The 26,826-nt window shown below is 38.4% G+C and overlaps 1 protein-coding gene and 1 long non-coding RNA gene across 4 annotated transcripts in view; both read right to left on the reverse strand.

Annotated features, from left to right (window-relative positions):
* Positions 1 to 7,414, reverse strand: part of pcdh17 (protocadherin 17) — a 63,570-nt gene extending 56,156 nt beyond the window's left edge. The window contains exons 1-3 of one of the 3 annotated variants that reach the window (XM_008404404.2): positions 7,066 to 7,413; positions 6,406 to 6,996; positions 2,825 to 5,620 (exon numbers count right to left, since the gene is read on the reverse strand). In XM_008404404.2, coding sequence (XP_008402626.1) covers positions 2,825 to 5,320 — 2,496 coding nt within the window. In that variant the 5' untranslated portion in view covers positions 5,321 to 5,620; positions 6,406 to 6,996; positions 7,066 to 7,413. Of the gene's footprint in view, positions 1 to 2,824; positions 5,621 to 6,405 lie in introns of all 3 variants that reach the window. The other 2 variants (XM_008404403.2, XM_008404406.2) reach the window with 2 other exon arrangements.
* Positions 7,415 to 10,504: 3,090 nt separating this feature from the next.
* On the reverse strand, positions 10,505 to 22,515 carry LOC103461980 (uncharacterized). Its single transcript, XR_533245.1, has 3 exons — positions 22,428 to 22,515; positions 14,171 to 14,249; positions 10,505 to 11,012 (listed from the first exon to the last, which is right to left on the reverse strand). It is a non-coding gene; the product is annotated as an uncharacterized LOC103461980 (long non-coding RNA).
* Between the last annotated feature and the right edge of the window lie 4,311 nt (positions 22,516 to 26,826).

The following is a 26,826-nucleotide window of genomic DNA, read 5'->3' on the forward strand; positions in this document are numbered from 1 at the left end:
TATATAGCAGATAGTGATTTTTTTTGTATTCCTAAATGAACCATCAATATCATGGATTCACTGTCACAAGTTCAGTGAATGTCAATCAGACCTGCAGCAGAAGAATGCTGTAAGAGAGGCTGCTTTTGAAAAACCTGTTATAGCTGATGATTCCACAAATATCCTTTCTTGATAAAGCAGAACTCTTTTAACTAACTGACGAGAGACAAGTCAGTAGATACTGGAGCCCTGCTTTTCTTGCCACTCTCATGTCAATGCTACCCCACAAAAGGCAGAATACCACCACCTACAGGCAGCTTTTACAGCCTTTTTTACAGAGCCACTCATATCTTATTAACAAGAGTTATGTCTCACAGACATAACATTAAGTTTTTCTTTAATTCAAGAAATAATACACAACTTATATCAGTGCCGCATCTTCTGTTTGACAAAGCAGAGTTTTAAAATTTGGTCACAATAAAGACTTAAAAAGGAGAGCCTCTAAACAAGTCAGTAAGTGACTTCCAGTTTGGTGAATCTGAATCCATTTCCAGTCACTTTTAGCGCAGGCTCTGTTAAGCAAAAATATTACAGTCCATTCATCCTGAACCCCGAGGAACTTTGCTACAGACTGGTTTTATTATTGATTCCATACAGAGTAATTTCCTTTTACGCCTAAAGCGGAATTAGGCTTCGCTGTATATCATCCATCTCTTCTCGGGAATTCTGTTTACGAATGACAACATTCTCCACTATGTAATGTCCTTGCATGGTGATGAGGATAATAAGGAAAGTGGAGCTTTGCTGAATTCTTTATATCATTTGTATTCAAGCTAAACACCATCTCAGCCCCTCTCCTAGTGCACCACTATAAAATATTATTTGTGTAAACCAGCTCTACAGATGAAGACCACACATTGCGGGCAGTTAATGTTGCTCCACAATACACAGACGAAGCCAGCACCACAAAGGTGCCCTTGTGAAGAGGTGATATGTTCATCCAGTTTATTCATCTATTCATTTGTTTTTCCTACGCAGCCACAGCACTGTGGCAACCATAGTGACAGATGGGCCGAGAGGCCTTGGATCGATAGAAGGGGAATTCTGTCTTTGTTTCCTGACATTTTTACCATAGACACTTTCCTGACTCAGGTTACTTACTGTCCATGCGAATGGAGTGAAGGTAGGAGGAAGGAGGAGGGAAGAAATTGATACCTTTCTGTACAGCTTCTGAAGAAACTTAATGCCTCAGGCCATCTCCCTCAACACAGGTTTCTATTGAATAATACAATAAAGCACCCATGCGTTGAAGGGTCCTTCCGTAAACAAGGCACTATAGAATGTGTTGATCCCTCTTGTTTTTTTGTTGTTTTATTTTTGCCTTTAACAGTTAAGGAGACAAACACTCATAAACGGGTGTAAGACAGCCTAATGCAGTCCAATTCATCACGAGTAGATTAGCAGGGAAACTGTCTGTGGAATGGACCAGCAATTATTTTGTTCTTCATAATAGGAAGCATTAACGGTCTTTGTGCTGACCTCTGGCCTTCATAGCCAGTTCATAATAGGAGGAGGGCAAAGAATGCGAGACAGAACAACAGACATTTGCCTTCTTTGCCTGGTGGAAATATGTCACTTCTGATCGCAATCATCGTCCGAAACTCCATCTGGGAATGAGCAAACAGCATAACCTAGACTATGATGGTTGAAGTCCCAGAGGATAAGTGGAGATAATGAGCATAACTGGTTTTTAAATTGCACCTGTTTATTTTTTCTATATATAGTGCTCTAAGATTACATCTGTTCTGAATAAGAAGTAGATGAACATAATAAATATGGGGAATAAATTTATGCTATGTTTGGAGAATATAAATCAAGGCCTTTATCAAATAGCAAAATAATTAACCCAGATAATAGAAACAACACCCATCAAAACTACATTTAGAAGGGAAGATATCAACCAAAACTGGAACAACAGTAAGAAAACAAGACACTGGTTAACGTTACTGTGACTGCCCATTAGGTGCCATAGAATACACCACTGGCTTAAGCTGGGTTTAATCCTTGTCGACCACGACAGACCTTTAATGGGCTTAAGGCCAAAGACTCTGAGAACTTATCACGTTGGAGGCTTATGTACCCTACTACTTGGCACAAAGACGTATAAAGTAGTCAAGAAAATAAGTACAATCTCCTTATCGCCAGGAATTAAAACCACTAGAATAAGCATGAAAGAAACTGTAGAAAATCACGACATACTAAATAGTTACTGTTTAGAAATAGTTTCCTTTTCATATAAGCTGTTGTTTTAACCAACTAAATGCATTGCATACTAAATACATAGTTGTGTTTTTTGTAGATAATTCTTTAGTAATTTAAATTGGCATTAGGCCTAAGAAATAGGGGTAATGCCTGTTTTATAGCCACATAACAATTATAAGGTAATATAATATTTTAGTTTCTGGGATAAATAGCTTTCTCCTACAAGAACAGAAAACTTAAAATGAAATAAAAACAACTGCACAGAGACTGATCTGAAAAAAATAAATAAATAAAAGTTGTCACATTTTTCTGGCACAACAGATTTGCGTTGATGTCATCGGCTCTGTTCTATGTGAGCACCAGAATGGCAGTTTAATCCTTCTAATGCTCACCCCTCCCTTGCATCTTTTTTTTCTATCACTGCTCCTGGGTCGCTCTGCCACTGTCTGTCCTTGTCTTTTCTTTTTTTTTTTCATTTAAAGAAACAAAAGTAAGTGTTGATGTGGGAAATGGGAGCTTTGTGCAGCTTGTGATGTAAAAACGATGGAACCACAGTGAAGGAGAAGAATGCAATTTCTCTTACCTGTATGATGGACATGCGGTTAGTAGGTGTGTCTGTAGTGCTGGTGACTGGGCCTGTGAAGCTGGTGTGGCATCCCATGTGGCTTTGGGGCACGCTGAGGTTATTGGCAGTGGGTTTTAGGTACATGACCTCTGACCTTGGTGAGCTGAGTGGCAGGCGTGTCTGATAGTCAAAGTACATGGGAGAGGTGGCCAGGGAAGGGCTGCTTACCACATTCATCACATTCATGGCATCCCGCTCCTCCACTTCGCTTTGCACCAGCATGATGTCGTTCTTGTTGATCTTCTTCTTCTTGCCTTTACCCAGCTGTGGGTGCGAGTACTCTGCAATGCGACAATTATAAGTACGAATTTCCTTGTTCTCCCGCTTGCACTTGATTGCTATGGTCACCATGGCAGCTAGAAGCATGATAGATATGATGCTCAGAGTCACAATAAGAGGCAGTGACATGTCCCAGTTTTGATTGTCTTTCATGTGTGGAAGTCCATCTGGAGGACGCCCATTGGAAGCCTTGACGATGAGTCTGGCAGCGGCAGTTAGAGTTGGCTTGCCGTGGTCTGATACACGAATTATCAACTCAACAATGGGACTTACATCATCCCAGAAAGGGTGAGCGGTTCGTACTTCCCCAGTTACAGGATCAATCTCAAAGAGGTGTTCTTCGTTGCCATCTGAAATTTCATAGGTGAGCCTTCCACTCTCGCCATAGTCGTTATCTACTGCTCTCACTGTGGTAACAATGTAGCCAACTCCAACATTTCGTGGAACGTGGATTTCAGCTGTGTCATTCTGGAGAAGCGGCAAAACTATGACAGGGATGTTGTCGTTGACGTCCAAGACACTAATGCGCACAGTAGCGTTGCTCTCTAAGTGTGGAGATCCTGCGTCTTTAGCAAGAACTTTGAAATCAAAATACTTTATTTGCTCATAGTTAAAAGATCTTACAGCATAGATGGCTCCATTAGCGGCATTTACATTAACATAGGTGTTGACATCACCCCCACTCACATTGGAGTTGATAATACTGTAGTACACAGTGCCATTCTGGCCTAGATCTGGGTCGTGTGCAAGAACTGAACCTAGGTACTCCCCAGGGATGTTGTTCTCAGGAATTTGAAGTAGGTAGACTGACTTGGTGAAGCGAGGAACATTATCGTTCTCGTCGAGAATCTTCACCGTAAAAGATTTTGTGGAGTTTAAAGGAGGAATGCCATTGTCTTTGGCTACAATAGTAACGTTGTATTCATCCTGCATCTCTCTGTCCAGGGGCCTGTCTGTGACCACTGTGTAGAAGTTATCATAGTTCTCCTCGAGTTTAAAGGGGACATTACCCAACACCCTGCACTGGAGCTGCCCATTTCTTCCAGAGTCCTTGTCTGTGACACGGACCAGAGCAATGACAGTGCCTGGGGGTGCTGCTTCACTGATGGCTCCCTGTCTCACAGACACAAAGCCTATAGATGGCCAGTTATCATTCCTGTCAAGCACTTTAACGGTGACTTTACAGTGGCCTGGGATTGGATTGGGACCTAGATCTTTTGCCTGGACGTCAATCTCGATAACTGAGCTCTCTTCATAGTCAATTTCCCCCTGAATCTTTATAACCCCTGTTCTAGAATCTATCGAGAATAGCTCACGGATTCTCTCAGGGGCATAGCCACTAAACGAATAGACTACTTGACCATTGTTTCCCTCATCAGGGTCTGTAGCATTTAAATCAATTAAGACTTTTCCAGGAGGTGAATTTTCAGGAATTTCTACAACGTATGAAGATTGATCAAATACTGGACTATTATCGTTGGAATCTATAACTTTAACATTTATCTGCATTGTACCTGATCTAGGATATTCTCCACCATCAGTGGCTGACAAAATGAGAGTGTGATGGCTTCGTTCTTCTCTGTCCAGTGGACGCTGAATGACTAATTCTGGGAATTTGGTCCCATCCCCTCGGGATTTTACCTCCAACGAAAAGAGATTGTAGTCATCGCGAGTTATTTGATACGTTTTTAGGCCATTTTCCCCTGCATCAGGGTCATGTGCGCTGGTCAGAGGAAAGCGTGTCCCTGGCAATGCATTTTCAGAAATGTCGATGTCAATTTGATCAGAAGGAAAAACGGGCGAGTTGTCATTGATGTCCTGAATATCTATTTTTATCATGCATATCTCCTTGTCATTGGCAAACACCTCCATGGAGAGTTGGCACTTGGGGTTTCTCTTACACAATGTTTCCCTGTCAATGCGCTGCTTTGTGTACAGCAGTCCGCTCTGGGGGTCCACGTCGATAAGATGTGGGGCTGAGTTCTCCAACACCCTAAAGTTGGCTTTCTTACCCTGTCCTCCCTGCCCGATCTGTTCGAGTCCAAGCCTGGCATCTTTGGCAATATTCCCAATCACTGTTCCTGGTCCCTGTTCCTCTGGGACAGAGTAATTCAAGTTTTTCAATGTCAAGGCTTGAGCCCACAACAGGAGGAAAAAGAAAATAGAAAGATGCATCTCCACTCAGTAAAAGCTGCTTAAATCGGTGCAGTGATTATTCTACCTGTGACCTGTTGATATTCTCTTCAGATTTGATACTTCTATCACGACGGATAAAGAAAAGAGTCCAGTTCATCATGTGATGTCTTGACATTTGTCGCTGTAGATTGTCTTTGCTTTGTTGCTTTCTCTCCTCAGCAAGCAATCTGTGGTACTGAACGCCTAATTTATATTCAGCTGAGCACCCAGACTCATCTTAACAATAATCGAGATCCAGACTCCAACAGAATAGTCATTGTAAGTGTTCACTCATATCACCTAAGAAAAGGAAAAGGAGAAAAGAAAAAAAAAAACATGTTATGTGAAAATCAATTAGTAAATTGAATAAAAACAAAATGAGCTACAAGCCACCCTGCCAGAGAGAAATCAGATGAAATCAGATTCACTGCCAAGCCAAAAATGAGACACAGCTCATGTGTAATTCATCTACACAATTATGAGAGAAGATTGTTAATTGGTTAACCTTGGAAGGCGCTCAGCCCCATAAATACACGGGCAGCAAGTATCCTCCTGCAGCCTATACATAACAAAATCCAAGATTCTGCAGGCAGTTTCACATCTATATGTGGTGTGCATGCATCATCTGACCCCGGAGAGATAATGACCCATGCATTTGTTGAGGGTGCTGACTGAAGTGTAACAGGGCAACTTTAATAATGCGGTAACGCCGCAGGCGTAAAACTGAGGATGGCCTATTGTAAGGGCTATTTGAAGGAGTGAATACAAAATGATCGTCTTACGCGCATTAACAAATCCGCATAATCCGGATATTTAAAATGACCCTTATAAAAAGTCAGAAATGAGCTGCCAACATTTCAGCACAGCCGTTTAATTCTCTCCACTGCTGCTCTCCGTTTCCTCAACTCTGCTTCTCTCTAACGCTCAACAGTCCTTGAGAGAAGCTGTTGCGTCCGCATGTACAGGAAAAGGTTATGGAATAACACCGGTTTGAAAATGAGCAACAGTGAGAGCTTCAGGTGGAAAATCACGAAAGCGGATAAGACACAAAGAATATTTAAAAAAAAAAAAAAAAACAATCTTACCACGGGAGAAACTGTTCCGCTAGTTCAAAAGGGTAACAGTAAAAAAAAAATCAAAACAGTCAATTCCAGCGCGATGAAGAGATTTGTTTAATTTCCACTTCACTAAAGGTACCACCCGTATCCTTCTTCTCCTCGGTGAAGTAGGAAAGCCACAAGCCTCCGATGCACACGCACTCTACAGTACAGCGCAGTAGAAATAATAAAAAAAAAAAAGTGCTCCAAAGTATGACTGTAATGTCAATGAGCTGAAGTCCTCTCTCCTGCCTGATTAGGATGCAGCGGCTCGCCTTATGCCTGCAGTGAGTCACTGTTCTTCAGAATGGAAAACTGTTGTCAAAATTACTGTGTGGAAGAAAGAAAAAAAAAAAAGAAGAATCCAGATGTGTGAAAAGGTAGCCGATATCCACAGTGGACATTTAAAGGGCGATCGGTGTTCTCTCCCCACGTCCGAGACAGCTCAGAGTTACTGATTCCCGTAGTGGCATTTTGTCCTTGTGCGTCGTCCCCCCCGTCAAAGTGCGCAAAACACAGACAGACAGCTGCTGTGGAAGTGGTCAGCAACAATGCCGCATTTTAGGATAAGTCTCCATGCTGCTGTCAGAAAAAAAAAATGTATTTAGTTTTTTTTTTTTAAACTACTGAAGCCAAGTCATCACTTACTATTTTCAGCACGTAACACAGCCCTAAGCACAGCAAGCGCTTCCTCTCACTGACTGGACTCCGGACACCGCATGGTGCATTAAACATTGTCGCTACTCCAGTGGCAGCCAATGAATTTGAAGAGGTGGGAAGAGAAGGAGGGATTCAAAAGCCGCCGTGGGTACAGACTACAAATGATTGGTGGGTCTTAGTTCACCGGTGGCGGATCTGTCTTTTTTCAAATATCACACTTCATTGTTGTGCGGGGCTACAATAAAGGAAACGGTGCGTTGAGTACGGTCACCAACGGATGTGCCCAGGCCAAGCCCAAGTGGTTTGAAATTTCAGTTAGACTGGGAGGAAAAGAAACAGACCAGTGAATTCACTTCCCCGCTAACTGAATAAATCATAGCCACGTCTCCTTTTTTTTTTTAAATTAGTGGCATAGTTTGAAAAAAAAAACAAAAAAACATTGTAATTTAAATACAAACAAACGGATGCTGTTGGGGTTTTTTTGTACATACAAAAGTATTTATAGCTTTTAAAGTTATCCTATTTTGTACAATCAGAAAGTGTAATATGTCTGGATTTTATGTAATAGAGCATAAAGATGTAGACTTTTTAAGAAATCTGAAAAGTGCGGTGTGCATTTGCATTCCCCTTCTCAATATACAGCAGAATGTTTCACCCCTTGGTATTAGAAAAACAAATGTGGAGCAAACTGAAAGGGTTCCATTTGTGAACAGCAGATTTTTTTATTCATTTATTTTTAGTCTTGAAACATTTTCAATTTGATTTTGGTTTGAACTTTCACTTTCTTTGCAACACATGGGTGTGGTTTGATTTCTAAGCCATTAAGCCATTTCTCTGACTATTTATTTTAGGTCATTTTCTCCTGAATGGTTAACATCTTTGAGAGTTTTGCAGCCTCTAACAGGTTGTCCTTCAGGTTTGCCTTGTATTTAGGTTCCTCCATCTTCCAATCAATTCTGATCAGTCTCCCTCTCTCTGCTCCAGAAAAAACTTAATTTCAGCATGATGTTGCCACCACCATGTGTCACACAATAGTGATATTTTGGTGCACAAAATGCATTAATTGGATTGAATGTATTTGGTTTAAATAATGCAAATGTATCATTTATATGGGAACAATTTCATTTAAATTGATCCTGATGTGTTTATGTGCCCCAGGACTTACTCAAAACAGAAGCATGCATGTCTGCGCAGAGCATAAAGACAAACGCAGAAGCACTTGTGTTTGTTTTGTGTTTTCTGAGTGCCCAAAATGGACGTGAACCATAAAAAGGTTAAGACTTTACTGCACTCACTAATTAAGCTACAGGCTAAGCACATGCTTATGGTCTTCCAGTGTCACAGGACGAGAGAATGGGAGGCAATTAACATCCTTTAAAGTTTTAACCATAGCAGGTCAGTTTTAGACCAGTTTTGCTTTCCCACTAGTTGACATAGCCGAGACATGCGCAGTCAAGTCAGTTTGCCACAATCAGAAAGACATCAACAGAACAAGTGTGTACATGCACACTTTTGAATATCGTTTGAATATCAGTCATTACATTATCAGTCATTACAAGCCATCACTTTCATTTGGATTACAATTTAATTCCTATTGTGCTGAATCCGATGTTAGTATTCATATTTTTATTTCAATTGGCAGGTTATACCAATTAGATATGAGAGAGAGAGAGAGAGAGAGAGAGAAGGGGACTGAGCCATCTCCACAGTTTCGCCCCTTTTGCACCGCACAGCCGGCCCGGTCCCACCCTGCTCCCTCGCCTGGTATAATCTCACAACTTCCTAGTCTGCATCAGTTGTACACAATCAAATATCTCAAGGTTTTCAAGTTGATCTGGAGGATGAATCTGGGCTCTGAAAAGGCGCTGGTAATGCCAGTGTAGCACAGTCACAGATTTTAATGGTAAATGTAAATAACATTTCTCCAATTGAACTGATCAGAAAGAAGTCACCAAGACTGTGAATGAGGGGATATTCCACATCTGGCTGGGAAATCACACAAGCCTTAGTGGTAGTTCAGCAGTACCAAATGTGAGTTCAGTTCTGAGAGAACACTTAGATGAGAATTTTTATTTTAGTTAAATGTAACGCTGAGATAATTATTTTCCTCAGCTTCTTCGCTGACAAGCGCATACAGAAGGAGCTAGACGGGATAACCAAGAACGAAACTATTCTGCTGTCTCTTGGGAGATGGCCTCAGCAGCTTTAGCAGGAATTTGATTGATGTGACGGTCCGCCCACTTTCGAAGTCATACTCCACTCAATGCAAAATGACCAGAGCCGGAGTACAATAGGGCTGGATCTACAGTGAAAAAAAGTCTATTTTTTCTCCCTTTCGCTGCTCAGTTCTCACTCTCACTGCAAGCGCTCTGCTCAAGGCCAAACTTTGCTTTGATTAGAATGGCAGCCTTGTGACCAACCATGTGTGATGATGTGGGATTATGTCATTATGTAAAAACAAAGAGGGGACAGACACAACAGTCAGGTGAGGCCATACTTTCAGTCAATAGGCAGTGCTGAGGACAAGACTGTCGCAAAAATGTATAAATATAACCGACATCTGCAAGAGAAGCAGCATTTGAAGATTAGTGATCTTATATAATAATAAATTATTATGGGTCTGTTCGGAAGAGTGGATTTTGTTAAAAATTTAAATGTTGATTAAATATTGTACAAAAGTAAGAACGTCTGCTTTTGTAACAGAACAAATACTTAATATGAATCAAGTATCAACAATAAATCATATTGAAAGCAAAATGATTTATCGTGCTAAATGTTCCTATTGCCAATTCTTGCTAAAATATGGGGCAGATGATAATAAAAGAAAAGAGCCATTTGGGAGTGGCCCTTCTTTAGGAGCCGAGTCATAAGAACCAGGTCTCTGAAAGACGTCAGATTTTCCATCTCTACTTCAGGGTGATGTGCCAATTTACTTTTCTGCCATAGGACAAAAAATTAAGTTATGGTGTCATCCGATCATGCTTGTTGTGCCCCCTGAATGTCTTGTGGCAAAATGTAAATAATAATAATTTTTTTTTTTTTTGAATAATGGCTTTCTTCCTGCCACTCTTCCATAAATGCCAGATTTATGGAATGCATTTTTTATTTGCACTGTGAATCTTTTCCATATTTTATTTTTCATTTGCAGAGAATAGATTGGACAACTTTATTAGTGACTTTATTGGTGCCCTTCTTTGTCATCATGAAGCCAAAACCCTGAGTCCTCCACACAACACCTCTATTGCTTGATTTATACTGAGATTAGACTCTTTATATTTATATATACTGTATTTACTAATTAGCTCAATTCTAAACGCAGCTGTTTGTGCTGAATATAACTTTCCCAGAAGCAGAGACTGAATACAGATGTGTGTCAAACTTTTCAGATTTTTATTTATTTTTTAAATAGAAAGCCATGGGTATTTTTCTTTCCATAAGTCTGTCACATGAAATCACGCTAAAATACATAGAAGTTTAATTTGATGACATCTGGAAAGGTTCAAAGGGCATCAACACTTTTGCAAGGCACTGTAACTAATGACTGGCATTACACACTTTTTTTTCTGTATATAACACAAGAACACATGGTAACGTCAGTAGTCTTTAGGCATTTCCTGAAACTGCTGCAAAAAGAAGTGTTTAAGGTGTGAGAAAAAAAGTAAAAAAAAAAAAAAAACAGTTTGAAAAAAAAGTGTTTGGAATATTGCATGGACTATATTTTGGCAGTGTGCTCATATATAAGGCATTTTCCTACATGAACTCAAGAATGCCTGGAGAATGTATGCATGGAATTAGGTAGAGTTTCACCAAAGGTGTTGTTCACACATTCACTTCACAGCGGGACATTCTCCACTGGGGAGGCGTTCTCACAACAGAATACTCTGCAGGCTGGTGCTGTGGGGTAGCACACAGAGAGCACAACATGATGGAGAAACCTGTGCAGCAGAAAAAAAAAATGCAGTTGTATATTTACAGCATGTTGGTAATGACAGATGCAGCTCCCCATGTCTCTGTTGTGATGAGTACTGATATCATCCCCACATGAATTTTCAGCATGTAATAATGGTAAAAAAAAAAAAAGTCCATTCTCCTTCCAGGGTCCACTGTAAATACAATGTATTATACACTGTCATGTATTTAAATAGAAAGCACAAGAAAATCCAATAATGCATCATTGTTCAATAACTTGCTGGACAAGCATTGGCTGCAATAATTTAAAGTAATTTTCTTTGTTTACTGGGTTCATACACTGTTATGACAAATTTTAGTCCACCTGCCTTTACACTGCTATTCTGACTAGAGAAAAGCTACAATATTTTTGATGGATTGAGATCTGGACTTTTATTTGGTCAGAGAATCTGGTCTTTCCTGCAATACAAGCCCAAATAATCACCCTTTGTTCTGTTACTAAGTTTTATATATTTTCAGTAATTGAGTTAATTTATGTTGGTCAAAACGGGGGAAAGCCTGCCTCATCTGTTCTTTTTAGGAACTGCAACTTAGCAATCTTTTATTGTTTTTTAAACAAAACTTTATTGAACAGCAGTAGCAGTCAAGGAGACAGTATGGCTTCCGCATCCATTCTGTGATGTCCGGTTTGAGTGAAAATCTGCAGACATCTTTCGTTCGTGGTTGCATTGCTGGTATGTACTGCACGAGTAATTATGTGGGATTGTTTCTGTGCTAGGTGTAGCTTCCTAATGTGCTATTTGACTGCAAAATAAGTTTTCTTTTATGTGTAATTTAACCGCGAGTTGAGAAATTACTTAATATGGCGTCGGTAGCCTAGATCTATACATATAGATGTTCGGCATAAATTCAGTATAAAAGTTCAATTTATTCTGCACATATTCATATATTTATTGTATTATTTTTTTTGTCTTTTTTCAGTTTCACCCTTTTGATTGTTAATAAACCTGCTGACAACGGTCTTCGCTCTTCTGAATTTTGATAAAAGAAAGGTGTTAGTTACCTTTTGCATTATTATTTTTGATTTCTCCTTTCAGACAAGCTTTACTCTGTGTTATTTTTAATTTTGTCATGAACTACATTAATGCACTGAATGTAGGAATAGTTTGGTGAACTGTGATGAGCAATTTGACCATTCATAGTCACATGCATTTTGCTACAAGTGTGAAAGTCAGAGCTAACATTGGCTACGAGTACTGCAGCAGTATTTAGAGACAAAATAAGTAATTCTACATGTGATGTGCCTGTTTAAGTCCAAGCATATCTATTAATTAATTCAGTCATCAATCAAATGATGCTTATTGCTTCATTTATTACTTAAAAAATGTTTGACAAAGCTTCTAAAGGACTAGAGTATATCAAACTGGGTCTCACCACTGTTCCCGTACAGCCCTCTCCCTACCTCCCATATTTTAGGAAGGGTGTACTTTTTTGACAATGAAAGAAGCTTAATTCCTCCATGATGCTGACTAACATATAGAGACATTTAAAGTTAATTTTGTCAGGATATGAAGAAGGATGTCCTACATTGTCAGGTATGAAGAAGGATGTATCCTAATCAAAAGTAACCATAGCCATAGCTTGCACAGTAGTTATTTAAAACTGATCATTTCCAGAAAAATGTTATCACTTTGCCTGTTAGAGCTTTGTCTCTTTTTTGTTGCAAGATTTAACAAAGCCTTTTATTCAGGCTTTCTGTTTTGGCATGTCAGCATAGTTCAGTACAATCATCTATAAACATGGGTCTCAACCTCTTTGACTTTCGTGTTGACCTTTCCCTCTGACAGCAGCGAATGACAACAGTGTCAGATTCGTTCAGTCAGATGGCGACCAAAGCTCATTATCAAACAGCAGGTTTGATGTACTAATGTCAAGATGTTGATAACTGATGAAGGTAAATGTCACATCACTGTCTCTATCTGTACTATCGGCGTGTGTCTACGTGCTGCACATTTTGCTTATTCATAATGTCTTTGCCCTCGGTTCCAAAATTAAAGAGTTTGAAATGAACAAGTAAAACATTACAAAATGTGTGGCTAATTAAAGAAAATTATTCATTCTCCTTTCAAATAAAGGTGAATTAACCGTTGTCCCCGGGACCACATTGTTACCTGCACCATTTTCCATAATTTGCCCAAGTAACACGCTTGCATTTTTTTTTTTCCTTTTTCTTTTTCACTATGAAATGCACTGAGCCAAAACAATGCCTGGAAAATCACCTGCTTTGATGAAATGTCACCAGTGCTTCCAGAGATAAAGCCAGCCATTAGCAGCTTTCTTCATTAGCCCAATTAAATGGCCCCCAGGAAATGCACTGACAGAAAGTGTATTTGGAATGGGCTGCTGGCGAACAGCTGCATTAAAACCCTATTTCGTAAATTAAATTTCAATCTAATGGCAATGGCCTTTCTTCAGGTGGTAATAAGAGAGAGGAGGCCTATTCCTGCCTGCACTATTTAACCTATTTCTAAATTTCCCGTCCCCATTTTGTGGCATCCAGATTTCTTTTGTTCACACAGCTTAAAAAATATCCAACTCTTCCACTAGATAGAAATTTGAGCCAACAGAATGAAGACTAGGTGTGATTTTTCCCCCCCCCTTTGCTACTTCTCTAAAGGAAAGGAAATTGAAATGAGAGCAGACTTTTACACATGGAGAAATTTTCCTGCAACACACTTTTGCCTCTTTCATAGTGACTTTTTACTTGACAGTGGTTGGCTTCACACGTTCATATTTTTTTTTTTTTTGTATCATGTTCCCATCAGAATCTGTCCTCTTGTGTTTTCTTCTCGGTGTTCAATTCTTTGCTGTGTTTTATAGAGAGAATATTTGGCACATTGTGTACCTATCGGTACTTTTTCTGGTATAAGATGAATCGGCATATTGGAAGGCTGTGCTAAGAACATTTCTTAAGGCAGCACATTGTTGGAGTGAATTACCAAAATGCTGCATTTTAGTTTTAAAGTTTAAGGCTGTTGCACACCAAAAAGGTCAGAAGGACTACTCAGTTTGAATGGTCAGAGAATGCACAAATATGTGCAGTTTTCATTCAGTTTATTTCACTGTCAGACAACACTTTTGAAACTTCATTCAAAACATCATGTAGTCCATAACAGCTGCTCACCTGAGGCAGTATCAGAAGAGGCTGCCCACGAAGAGCAGCAGATGTGGCATCAAGCTATCCAGCATGTAGTTCTGTGCACCTGAGATTCAGCAGTACAGAAAGAAACAGGAGATTAAAAAGGACACAGACATACATGGTATCAAATAACAGAGTAATGTAAATAGGCTATAAATTACTTACTTTTAATTAATTTTCAAAAAAGATATCAGATTCTATGGACATCTTAACAATCAATTCATCAAAAAACTTGAATACTCTTCTCCATATTCAGTACAAAAGCCTTTATTTGCATTACAGCAAACAAACCCTTCTTAAAATTGCTGACCAGCTTTTTGCATAATTTCACTGCTATTTTGAGGATTTATTTTTGGCGATGAGTTCCAACCCTTGAGGTTGGAAGGCCTCCATCACATCGCTCTAATCTTTAGCATCCTCCACAGATTTTTCACCAGATTCACTTTGAGACTCCGGCTGAGTGTAAAACATTAATGTCACTTTTATTAAATAGGAAACATATTGGGGAATCTAATAAATCTATAAGGGGGTATGAATTACAATATGTCTAGAAATCATGCATCAACCTCTTATCTTTGTTTCCCTTCCTATATTTGGTCTGCTGTATAGTCTGCTTGCATTCTAACTGTAAGTGAACAGTTAGAATGCCAGATAATTAAGTGGTGCAGAAAACAGACTCACTTGTTTCAAGTGAACCAGTTGGCCTTTTTGGGCAGGTGTGACAGCAGATCAAACTGTTTTAGTGCAAAAGCACCTTACAATAACCCCAATTTCAACAATATGTCATTTCAAAATAGAGCAAAGTTTCTAACTGTTACTCTTTCATAATTTTTCTATATTTCACTGAACTGCCCTGCCAGGAAAACGTATTGCTCCAAGGAAAGTCCATACATTGAAACCATTATTCCCCACGTTGCTATTTGTGATTCGTTGCTCTAAAAAAGGGGGAAATTACAACTTGCATATTTGAACATTCATATCATACAACTTTTAACATAACCATAGTGCAAAATTAGCATAATATGCCACTGCAAACATCAACATATTACCACAACTTGATGGCTGCACTTGTTTTAATCTGATTAGAACTTCTTACAAGTTTTTGATATTTCTTCATCACAGTACCAATACAGTTCTTCAAGGATATCAAACTGGAAATAATGTACCAATGTTTGATCAGATATGAGTTTGAGTGTAATAATTCCATGGTAACCACAATATCTAAATACTTATATAAATAGTTGCTTGCTGTGTTTATGTGTCTTTTTGAGTGAAATTTAAGTATAACTGATAGTTTTGTTCCTGTTTCTTACAGCATGGGTCATGCCAAAAGTCAAATGTGACAAACACTAGCTTTATCTTCTTTTGTGTGACACTGAATGCAAAACTGACATACCTTGATTCAAATTTTTTTATACTGATGCCGCTCGAATCCTTAATCTCACTCTAAGCTCCCCACTAAAGCTGGTACCCCTGAAATAAATACTAAAGCATACACTGTGAGTTGTCTTCGTTCACTTTCCCTATGAGTCGCAGCTTACTTTTCACTGTGTGATGGCACACAGTTAAACTTTTTGGTATGTGCTGCTGCTACTTGATGAAGTGAAGACTGACACTCTTCACTCCGGCAAATTGCTTGTTAGGAGGAAAGCAGCAGTCTGCAGACTCTCACACAAAGGATTGTTAGTTTGAGATGAGTCACACACAATGTTTTCCACAATTCTTTGGCACTTCCACTTTACTTACACTCAGTGTTGCTCAGTTTTTAGCTCCACTGGTGAATGGACAAGAAGTCTGCCCTGTACAAAACCATGTCACAGTGTTCCTGAAGTTCTTGAATTAAAATGGTCTAGTGTCAGACTTCTATGTTCCCAGAGATGGTAACAGATGCTTCTAGTATACGTTGAGTAGCAACAGTCTCCCTGCTCTGAGACGCCGTTTGCTGCAGCTAACCTTCAGATGATCTGATTTCAGTAAAAGTAGATGTGTTGCCTGTTGATTTCATTGCTATTTAATCGTAGTTTAAGGTAGAAGTCACTGCCTAGAAAGCCATGAAATATTTTAAATTCATCCTATATGCAAATGGCTAAACAGCACAGACATTAACAAAGTCCGTCCTCATAGAAAGCCACTGAAAGAGAGGAAAAAGCAAAAAAACAAAAGCTACATTGTGTGAAAGTTTACATTACTTACATTTATGCCTTTTTCATCTCTGACGACAAAGAAGAGCTTGTGCCGTAACCCCTTTCACAGTCAGGTGAGGAGAGTTTTGATGGCAGGCCAGATGTCAATGCACTGATCGATTCAGAAATACTCCCAGCGCTGCTTTAACCCATTTAACAACAGTTTTCACCATGGGGATCTATCAATGTATACTTCTGTATATGCTCTCTGTGCAGTATCTGTTTGCAACAGAAACAGATCCTGTCCTGGGTTTGCACATGCCAAAAGGAAGTCTCGAGACAATTTTTTTTTAAATGGCTTGACAGACAACATGCTTGCCCAAATGTACTGTGCATTGCGAATGTGTCACTCTGTGTCTGTTTTTGTCTAATGTATGTGTCAGGACAGTGTGTAATGTCAATATGTTGATTTCTAATTTGTCTTCACAAAGGCTCCAGGTAATGTATGCTTCTATCAGAGAGTTTAGGAAAAGGACAAGCTTAAGGGTCAAGCTCTATTTGAATCTCTTTGAACCTGTTTTCCTGTGAATATTTTTTTTTCCAACCACATTAATGGTTTCCACATTCCAAGAAGTCAGTCAGTGATTGCGTTGTAGCAGGTTCTGCCTCTCATCAAAGAAGCCTTTTATCAGCTGCGCTAGATGTTTAGATGTTTATGGGTTGTTGTTTGTGGCAGCAAAGATGAGATTAATTGGTTTCATTTTTTTTTCCGTAGGTAGACATGAACACAGAAAAGTGCTTCTCTAAATCTTTTAACTAAAAGTCCTATTTGATGCATATAATAAAGCCTCTGGATTGCTTTTAGTAGAATAATTTTCCTGTCTTCTAAGAGAACACGCAAGGCACATTAATTGTAATTATCCCCCACAGTTTCTAAGCATCAAGTCTTGCCCACAAAGATTTTAATCGCATTTGGTCAGCTGAGGCTGGACACAGAATATTGGTGGAGCAATGTGAGGCTCGCCCGATGGAATGATTTTTATTCACCCTGAGGTGCAAATAATTACTTCTCCTTGCAGAGCCAGGAACCATGCTGAGACGAGGAGATGAGACCAACTGAGCTCTTTGGTATGGGCCTGCTTTTAAATGCTAGCCCAACATCAAATGACACCAACAGACAGTTACCCATTAAAATTTGCCCATCAAGCGCAGTTTGGAGATCCGTAGTCTTGACATAAAAATCGTCTCCTTAGAAGTGAAAATGAGACTATACATTTCCTTTCTACTCCCACTGCAGATTTATGTCTATTTTTCTTGTTTTTACTGAAAGGTCTCACCTCACAACAATGAAAAAGACTGAATTGACCACCCAACAGATCTACTCTTTAAGTTCTCAGATCTGTTCTAACGAATGTCAATGTCCAGGCATAATTATGATTGAGAAGCCAATGAAAATGTTTATATATTTATATATGAATAACTATTGGAGAACAAGACAACTGTATCCTCAGTCTCATGAAATCAATGCAAGAAAATTACAAAAGAAAATGACTCATTCAGGATTTGTGTCAAAATTATTGATTTGAATAATTGATTTGTCTCATTTAGGAAAACCAAAATTTCAAATTATTGATTTGAAATTACCTTTATGAAAGTTTAATAGACCAAGGAGGGCTAATGTTTGTGTGTACCCCAAGGCACTTACAGCTGCAGAAAGTCAGCCAACACAAAAGGAAAACTGAAAAAAGAACATTTATGAGGTGAAATTGAATATATGATTTTTTGTTTTACTTTTTTTTTAAAAAGATTCATAAAAATTGTACACAAAACAAAATCAGTTATCAAAAAATCTAACACAGGTGTTAGATTCTAGGTTAGGAGATTTTGCTGGAGGAAAATATGTAAAAGAAAAACTTTATACATTCTAATATTTTGCTCTTTGTCCGCACCACAAATACCATGAATGAGCTTTTCTTTTATGGGGGTAAATAAAGCCAAACAAAAATCATAACTCTGGCATCAATTAAAAATAAAATAACTTGTAAGCTATGAACAAGTAAACAGGCTGAAAAGCTATCTTTTTTCCCCAAGATTCAAAAAATAAACCTTTGTTAAAAATCACAAAAGACCCCTAAAATTTAGTTCACCCATAACATGATTCAGGACAGTTTAAGCATAATTGCTTTCTATTTGTGGTCAGTTTCCCACTTTATTGCATGAATTGCACAAAAACATCCAATCCCATGCAAGGCTTTGTCCAGACCTGGTTCAGTACCTTGTCTGCTCCTTCCTTTTTATATGATAAAGGACAAAAATAAGAACATGGACTACTTTACATCAAAGTAGGTCAAAGTGATTTTCTACAGAGGAGGTAGAATCACATGGGTCACTGCATTATTTCTGGCAATTCAGTAAGAATGAGTGTTGTAGGACTGTCGAAAATTACCAACCAATTTTATATAGTTGACCCAGTAGAGTGTCTATATTTGTCTTGCGCTGGGTTTATTGTATGTGGAAGGAATAGATTTGTCCTTCCTACTATTTCCAATCCAATCTCGGTTTAACTGGCCTTTATCACCTCTGTTCTCTGCAGCAGTTCACTCTAGGCTGGCAATGCATGTTTTGTCAATGTTGAATTACACTTTGAGTATAGTTATTTATAAAGTATGATGAAGTTGTGGAAACATCTCAACAGATCCTTTCCAACCGATATTCTTGAAAACATCTCTATGTAAAGTTTGGAGAACTGCTGCATTCTTTGGATTTGAAGATTCTCCTTCAGTGTTGTTTCGCTTTACTTGGCCTCAACTGGAGCAGCTTAGTTGTCAATAGCAATTTTGATTCAGGAGATGGTCACGGACTACCCCTCTGTTGCTTAACATGCCTGTCTTTTTCTCTTTACACTTCCCACTTCACCCCACCTCCTCAATAGCTATTTTCTTCATTCCCTCCACCAGCCACTCCTTCTCTTTTTTCCCTCTCTGTGACCTCTGTTTCAGTCACCCTGTAGTGAACAGGTGTATCTGTCTCTCTCCTGATGAGTATATTACTCTGAAGTGGCTCCATGGTCCCCATGGACCCCCTGCCTCCTAATACGCTTAGCTCTCACAGCTTATGTCAGCTGGAGTGGGTGGTCTGATAACGCTCCACTTGATCAAGCCATCCCCATCAGGGTCCATCTGGTCCACGGTCACTCTGGTCCTCTCGCATGTCAGGGAGTAAAACTGCAGACAAGCGTCTAAATAGAGTTTAACCTTCCCTATTTTCTATAAAAGTTAGGGAGGTTACACCGAGTTCAGCATGGCTTTATATTTCTAATTAAGTCATGTGGAGATTAATGGGGAATGACTGAGCATAACATTCACCTCTTTGGGTAAATACTATGTGATTGGGAGATAACAGCATCCATCATGATCCCACATTAACTCACAACATCAACGTTGCATTTACATCAGGACCTGTTCAGCATCTACCACCTTTTTACTTCTGACCCCTCACRCCCCCMCMCMCMCMCACAACCCTGCAATTAGATTAAGCAGACACTGAAAATATGAACTAAATGTAAAATTTTTGTATTCTCTGTATTGAATAAATATTCCAAAATATTTCCTGTCATATCTACTACTGTCAGTAAGGACAGCAATAAAGGTTTTGTTTTGTTTAATCAAAATTATAAAAAAAATTGTTCCAACAATGTTAATGTATCTGGTAAATTTTGAGCCTCACTAAGCATTTTTTTAAATTAAAAAATAGTAAAGAAGGACATAATTGTGAACTGGAGGGAGAAATTTACATGGTTTTCAAATGCTTTCATAAATAAAAATTGGAGAATTGTACCCCTCTTTAATCTGATACCCCTAAATAACATCCAGTGTAGCTACATTTCAGATTGTAAAATGGAGTCTGTATATTAGCATAGCTGTTCTGTGATGGTTTTGTTAAAGAACATAAACCTAAGTCATCAAGAGGACTTAGGACCACAGCAGACAGGGGAGAGTTTTTGATGTGGAGAAGCAGAATTTACCATCGGAAATGGATAGTGAACGACACAACTAGAAAATCACCACAATATGACTGTCCATCTGCACTAACAGGCAAGGCAAGGAACACAAGGGGCTTATGGTGACTTTGGAAGGACTGCAATGATTTACAGCTCAGGTGGAATTGGCTATCAACAAGTCAACTTTGTAGTATTAATGAGGAGGTTGGGGTGGATGAATACATATGGAGCCCACATTTTTCAAATGATTTGGAAAATCCACTGTGACTCAGACAAAAAATTAAATATTGACTCTCAGACAGACTTTTTGGAAATCCTGAGGAAAATAAGTTTTTTTTTTTTTGTTTTAACAAGCTATTTATTAATTTAGAGCCTTGTGTGAACAGTGATTGAAGTAAAATGTTTGTGAAATTGAAAACAGAGAAATCGCAGTGGTATTGAAACAAAGAGTTGCTGAAAAAAGATTTGCTGAAACACTGCATGATTGGATCACAGAGCTACGATTGTATTTTCAGTGCCACACTAACCCAAGAAACCAATTTTAATTTACACAGACATTTGAAACATTTTTAATACAAGATATATATTGATTTTAAGTGCCCTGAAAAACATCCACTGTACACTGAAACTGAAACGGTGTAGCAGAGAACACACCTCTGGCGCAGGAATTAGGATTAAATGTCACTAGATGCAATTACAAGCTCTTGAGGTTTATAATGTGGTCTCGCTAGTGGAGTTCAATGTTCTATTTTTACAGTAACAGGGAGATATGAGACTGTATCTCCTTTTCATTCATGATGTCACCGTCTATTGTTTCCTGCAGAGTATAAATAATAGCAGGCTAACACATGTGCTGTACAGCCCATTGTGGCCCTGGGACAGCAGAGGCAAAACAAGGAAGATTTTTTTTATTATTATTTTAGTTCCCATTAACCATGATTGACCCAACCTCCTGTCTTGTCTTCCTTTCTTTCCTTTTCCTCATCTTTGTGTTTTTCGCTTTCACCTACTTGCAAACACCTTTGCAAGTAGGTGCCTTCCCACAAAGAAATATCAAAGGAGTTGATGGCAAAACAAAGACTTCAAGCCATCCCTGTAGAGCAGTGTGGTGCCGGTGCTCAAATGTGTATCACTGCAAAAGTGCAGCAACTGATTCCCTCAGAACTGATGCAAGACTTTGTACACTCCAAGGGCCTTGAACTATGCATAAGGGTCGTGCTCATCATGATTAGATGTACACAACAGACAGAAACAACGTTCTGACTCTATATAGAAACCCTGCGGAGAACACTTAAGTCTTGTTGCACACACACACACAACATAACATAAACTGCAGATTTTACACTCTGTGTGCATTTTCCATAGGCACCATCCATTGTATTATTTTTTTTTTCATGTTTTTGAAATGTTGTTTTGGGGTTTCTTATTTATAAACTAATACAAGTTTGTTGTGATAAGGTGTTCTCAATTTGTGTTGTTTGCTTTCCCCATTCCTATTTCTCCAACTAATTATTTCTAGCAGTGTGTAAATCCACACAAATAAAAGCAACTAAAACAGAGTAGGAAATAACACTATTCCGCTTGCACCTTTATTTAAACAGTGTGTTGTCCATGGCAACCACAGGCACTGTGTCTCCCTTACTGCGTCTTGATGGCATACACGGATTCACAGTTCCAGACAATATGCTAATTTGATTTGTTTACTGGAATCTGCTTTTATTTAAGCTTGATTTCGAAAACTGTTAACCCTATTTTATGAGTTTTTGTCAGTGTCACAAGAGGCACCTGTGTGTTAAGACGAATGGGGTGACAAACACATTAGCACCATCTAGTGGCGAGTTTAAAAGAGATTTTCAGTACCTTAGGTTTTAAATGTTTATTGTAAAATCTGTCTGTCACCATTAACTTTTTAGATAATAATTAAAACATTTATTCAGACATAGTGTCATTATGCCCTACAGATCAAGTATCTTAATTAGGGAAAAATTCAAACTCCAGCTAGTAAGTATAATAATAATTAAAAAAAATCTGAATGTCAACTAAATTATATATGCACTTCTACAGTGTTCCTGCAATCATCTTCAAATGTGTCATCTAAGAAAAAAACACATCTTTTTACCTTTGTGAAAATGCCAGCTCACGATGTTCACGAAAAAGAAGATCTACCATTTAACCGAGCATGTGAAGACTGTTAAGTTTTGCTCCTGAAAGTTATGGACCATGACATCAGTGCAAACATCCATGCATGCTAGAGAGTCTTTGCCTGTGGTTTGCAAAAAACTCCCAATTTGTGTTTGTCATGACAACGTAGGTGTTTGCTTAAATGGAAGGGTAATTCCATTTGCAAGGCCTGTGTTAAAATTCGGTTTGTGTCTGTTAAAGCTGGAAAACGGCAGCGGACAAAATTTCAGCATTATAATTACCGAATCTGTTGGCGACAGTGCTGACCCCAATCATTCTTTTTTCCCCAGCTTGTCATTGTAACCAAATTTAATAAAATGGTTGAAGGAAAGAGAGAGGGAACCTTTCTATTAAGGAGTACTGTAGATAGGGTCTCGGTGTATTTATAACTGTGTGTATTCAGATATGTTTTTAATAATTTGAGAATACCGAGACAAGCAATTCTAGGAAGACTGCCACATCAAATACTGAACATCCACATTCAGCCTTTTTAACTGAAGTTAAACCACCATTTAGGAATTATGTAGTCATTGCATTTTTTAATTGGCTTTTGGAAAGACCCATAATGATTTTACACTGAATATTTAGCAGTTTTTCAATAATATAGCACAGATTGGTCTTTAATTGAACATTAGTAGCTCTTTTTTCCCTTCTTTTTCACAGCGGGAGACCCACATTCTGGGACATGAGTACTACATCATACAGTCAAGAGCCAGTCATAATTTTAGATAACAGTTAAATCAATAAATAATGTACAGCTATAAAATAATTTACTGCAAAGTTGGCATCACAACTACAAGAAGGCAACAACTGGAACACATATCGACAACTTGTTCTTCAAAAATATAGCATTTTGTGTGTGCTAGTGTTGGAGTTGCTGTAACTCAGGTTACCCTTTTGTGTAACCAGCCGCCTATGTGGTCCATGCCAAGAGCCAACCTTGTCCAGAGCCTTCAGCATCTGATGCGAATCTTATTCACACCTGGTGCTCTGCCCTATTGGAGATTCCTTTAGCTAACTCAATGACCTCGGATATAACCATGGAATCTCCTTCAGGCTTAGAATTATCATAATGTTTTCTATATAATGTTTTGCTAAATTACAGTAAATATTTTTTCAGAGAATATTGTATTACTTTCTTCAAAGTTAGAGATTTGCATACAGTAAAATTATTATGCCTTCAGCCTATTTAGGAAAGCTTTGGCAGGGTTTGTAAGATGTTGATAAGTTCATTCACGGCATTTGAGTTAAATGGACACACAACTGTGGGTGTGTTTTCAGGTAACACCACAAGCATACTGCATGTGCCATATTCATCTGTTTAAGAATATACAAAATATACCGTCACAGTATTATTGGAAGAAGGGGTTCTGTAACTCCTGTGATTGGATGGATGGATGGATGGATGGATGGATGGATGGATGGATGGATGGATGGATGGATGGATGGATGGATGGATGGATGGATGGATGGATGGATGGATGGATGGATGGATGGATGGATGGATGGATGGNGATGGATGGATGGATGGATGGATGGATGGATGGATGGATGGATGGATGGATGGATGGATGGATGGATGGATGGATGGATGGATGGATGGATGGATATGAACAGTATCTGAGATACAGAAGAAATGTTTTGGTGTGAAACAACCAAAACCTTAAAACAAAACAAAAAAGTGTTATTTTCCCCGGTGAAACATGTCCTGTACCTACATCTGACAGGCCTCTCAGAGGGGAAGAAGTCATTACTCCAAAAGCAACATAAAAAAAGTTAACTGCCAGCTTACAAAGGCTCTCAGAGAGATAAACCTTCATTTTAGAGGGGTGTCCTGTGGGCTGCTGAAACTAAAACTGAAGTGTTTGATCAAAGTGACCATCATTGCATTTGGAGGGGGGAAGCTTGTAAGTTTGGGAACATTATCAGAACTTTGAAGTATCAGTGGCAGCATCATATGTGTTTTTTTTTTTGTTTTTTTTGGGGGGGGGGTGTTGGCCATAAACACAAACAATGGAGGGAGGAGAGACATAAAAGTTTTTTAGCTGGAAATACAAGCATCTATTTTAGTTTGTGTCAGCTAATCGTGACAATATTAAGGTTTGTTGTTCCCTATTTGCTGGTAACAAAGAGCAATTGTTGCACTCTTAAAAATACAGAAAACAGAAAAAGGAGTGATTTTTCTGTAGTTTAATAAAATGGCAATTTACATTATTATGTGAAAAAATAGCTTTTCAACAAATGTATTATATTTTACTATGTCTTAAGGTTTTTCAGCTAACATAGATTGATATTTATTGTAAACCTTTTTTTATTACAATTATTTTTTTGTTATTTTTTTTTTTTACTGTGTGAAATCAATTTGTAAAACCTGCACAGAATCTTTTTTTGTCCTTCAATAATAGCCTTCCAACCTATCAAACTATCTGACTTCAAAAATATTTCATCAAATTTGAAGAAGCACCTGGAGTCTCAGCATGGCACAGTCACACTGACAGAGCAAGTCCCACTGAAGCAGAGCTGGGACTAAAATGCAGAAGGACCCCATCCACCCAAACAACAAAACCTGATTTTCAGTACACAACCAGTAACTGGAGAATAATTGAAGAAGTTAGTCAGACAGAAAGAAATAGAAGAAGTGCTGCCCTTGAATCCAGTTGTCTTGCCCTGATTGTCCTTTTTATGATGCGGTGTTGGGGCTAATAAAGTAACTTGTAATGTAACTTGATTGCTTTTAAGACCTAGTAGTCAGTTAAATAACTAAGTTACATTTTTAAGGAATAATCAGTAATCAAGTCACTTTTCTACACTTTGTGTAGTACAGAGGGCCTGGGTTCTCGACTATCAAGAAACAATTTCTTCCTGGGACCGTGAACTCTGTTGAGGTTGAAATTATAGCCGCTAATGTTTGCCCATGACGTATCTAATGTGCCACATTGACGCTATGAAGCTTACCAGAAATCGCCTGCACTGTAAACAACTATCTGTCAATTCAAAAAAGGGAAGTGCCAATCTGATCGAGGCGGCTGCTAATGTTAATTCAGTATTTGGAAGCGTGACCAACACGGACTGAACAGCTTTGCTGCCATTGCTGAAACTACAATTGTAAAACAGCAAAGAAAATCAATACCGTTCACAACTTCTCCTTCTGTTCGCTGATCGACCTGGTAGGAATTCCACCGCAGAGAGTCCAAGTCTCTCTCCGGTTGCGCTTTAAGCCCAATCTTAAACTGACTGTGCGTTAAGTGGGATTTGAACCGAGCAGAGGAGTGTAGGAAGGCAATAGCCAGTCTAAGATGTCAGCAAAATCAGTGTCTTGGGATTTCTGTCATAAGTCTCATTATCTCAGCTCCACATAAATTTGTGGACAGAACATAAAAGATGTGTTTGAGCAAAAGAGTTGTAAGCCTCCTCTTCTTTCCAAGTAACTAGTCAAAATATCCACAAACATTTGGGAGAGTTTTGTGGATGGATAATGGATAAGGTCATCTTTTGAGTTGGAATATAGTTACAAAATAGCCCATGAAAATATGTCCCCTATTATTCTATCATATTGCAAATAAGAATAATTTAGGCAAGCCTGGCTGACCTAAGAAATTAAACATTTTGTCCGATTTAATTACAAACAATGAAAGAAATAAAAGGTACTGTGTGTTTTATATTTCTGATTCAGATTGCATGTAAATATTTGGTTTCTCTTGTTTCCTCATTAATGTTCCTTATATGGCAGATATGTTTTATTGATGTTTTTGGAGTTACTAAATCATAGCAGACTTTATCTATAGAACTGCCTTAAAGATTAATAGAGAAAGACAATGATATTGTTAACAGTAATTAATTGAATCAGAGTTAACCATCCATTTTAATTTCTTAATTATAGGAGATGGCCCTCTGGTGACCAGAATGAAAGAATATTCCTTTGCTTTGGCTTTGATGTCACTGAAACAGACGCCCCCTATCTCCCGTCTCAAAAAAACAAAAAAAAACAACAAAAAAAAAAAACAAGTCGAATGACTTTTTATGAACTGCCATAATATATAATGTGGCTAATCTTGGTGCAAGATTAGCCACTCAAATTCTGTCCTAGTCTTTTTCCCCCGTCAGAACAAAATGAATATGCAGTCAGAGTGGTACTATCATGCCTGCCTTCACACAATATATTACAACAAACTTTCCATGCAGCATATTTTCATTTTTGCTAATTTGTTGATATTTTGGATCCTCAGTTAATGCCATAGTTCCTAAGGTCTGTCACTATCTGCTGTAAATTCTCAAAAAAAATAAATAAATAAAAAAAAAACTGGAAAAGAGTATTTGGTGTTTGATTAACCAAAAAG

This window comes from Poecilia reticulata, linkage group LG3 (assembly GCF_000633615.1).
Source record: "Poecilia reticulata strain Guanapo linkage group LG3, Guppy_female_1.0+MT, whole genome shotgun sequence".
In the NCBI taxonomy this organism is placed as follows: Eukaryota; Metazoa; Chordata; class Actinopteri; order Cyprinodontiformes; family Poeciliidae; genus Poecilia; species Poecilia reticulata.